The 922-nt window shown below is 25.6% G+C and overlaps 1 protein-coding gene across 1 annotated transcript in view; it reads right to left on the bottom strand.

Moving 5' to 3' along the window:
- LOC106816956 (cadherin-87A-like) overlaps positions 1 to 782 on the bottom strand; it is a 6,266-nt gene extending 5,484 nt beyond the window's left edge. Inside the window, exon 1 of the mRNA XM_014821604.1 lies at positions 732 to 782. Coding sequence (XP_014677090.1) covers positions 732 to 782 — 51 coding nt within the window. The remainder of the gene's footprint in view (positions 1 to 731) is intronic.
- Positions 783 to 922: the final 140 nt, after the last annotated feature.

Here is a 922-nt window from a genome sequence, read left to right as displayed (position 1 = left end):
AGTCTTAACATTGGTCTTAATATTAATCTTAACATTGGTCTTAATATTAATCTTAACATTGGTCTTAATATTAATCTTAACATTGGTCTTAATATTAGTCTTAATATTAATCTTAACATTGGTCTTAATATTAATCTTAATATTAATCTTAATATTAATCTTAATATTGGTCTTAATATTAATCTTAACATTGGTCTTAATATTAGTCTTAATATTAATCTTAATATTGGTCTTAATATTAGTCTTAATATTAATCTTAACATTGGTCTTAATATTAGTCTTAATATTAGTCTTAACATTGGTCTTAATATTAGTCTTAATATTAATCTTAATATTGGTCTTAATATTAGTCTTAATATTAATCTTAACATTGGTCTTAATATTAGTCTTAATATTAATCTTAACATTGGTCTTAATTTTAGTCTTAATATTAATCTTAGCATTAGTCTTAATATTAGTCTTAATATTAGTCTTAATATTAATCTTAGCATTAGTCTTAATTTTAGTCTTAATATTAATCTTAGCATTAGTCTTAACATTGGTCTTAATATTAATCTTAATATTAGTCTTAATATTAGTCTTAACATTGGTCTTAATATTAGTCTTAATATTAATCTTAGCATTAGTCTTAACATTGGTCTTAATATTAGTCTTAATATTAATTTTAACATTGGTCTTAATATTAGTCTTAACATTACTTCTAAGATTAACATTTTTCTCATAGACCAGACCTCTACACACGCTGCGTACGAGAAACTCGCACATTCACACTTGTGGGGCATTGTCAAAAAAGGTGTCTTACCAGATGTAGTAACCATAACACTAACACTGCCCCAACCTAAACCTAACCCCAATCCTAACCCTAACCAAACCCCAACTCCAACCCCAATCCTAAACAAACCACAACCCCTAAAGCCAAACA

The sequence above is a fragment of the Priapulus caudatus genome, unplaced genomic scaffold, assembly GCF_000485595.1.
Source record: "Priapulus caudatus unplaced genomic scaffold, Priapulus_caudatus-5.0.1 Scaffold1546, whole genome shotgun sequence".
Classification (NCBI taxonomy): domain Eukaryota; kingdom Metazoa; phylum Priapulida; class Priapulimorpha; order Priapulimorphida; family Priapulidae; genus Priapulus; species Priapulus caudatus.
This window is presented reverse-complemented; position numbering and strand designations above follow the sequence as displayed.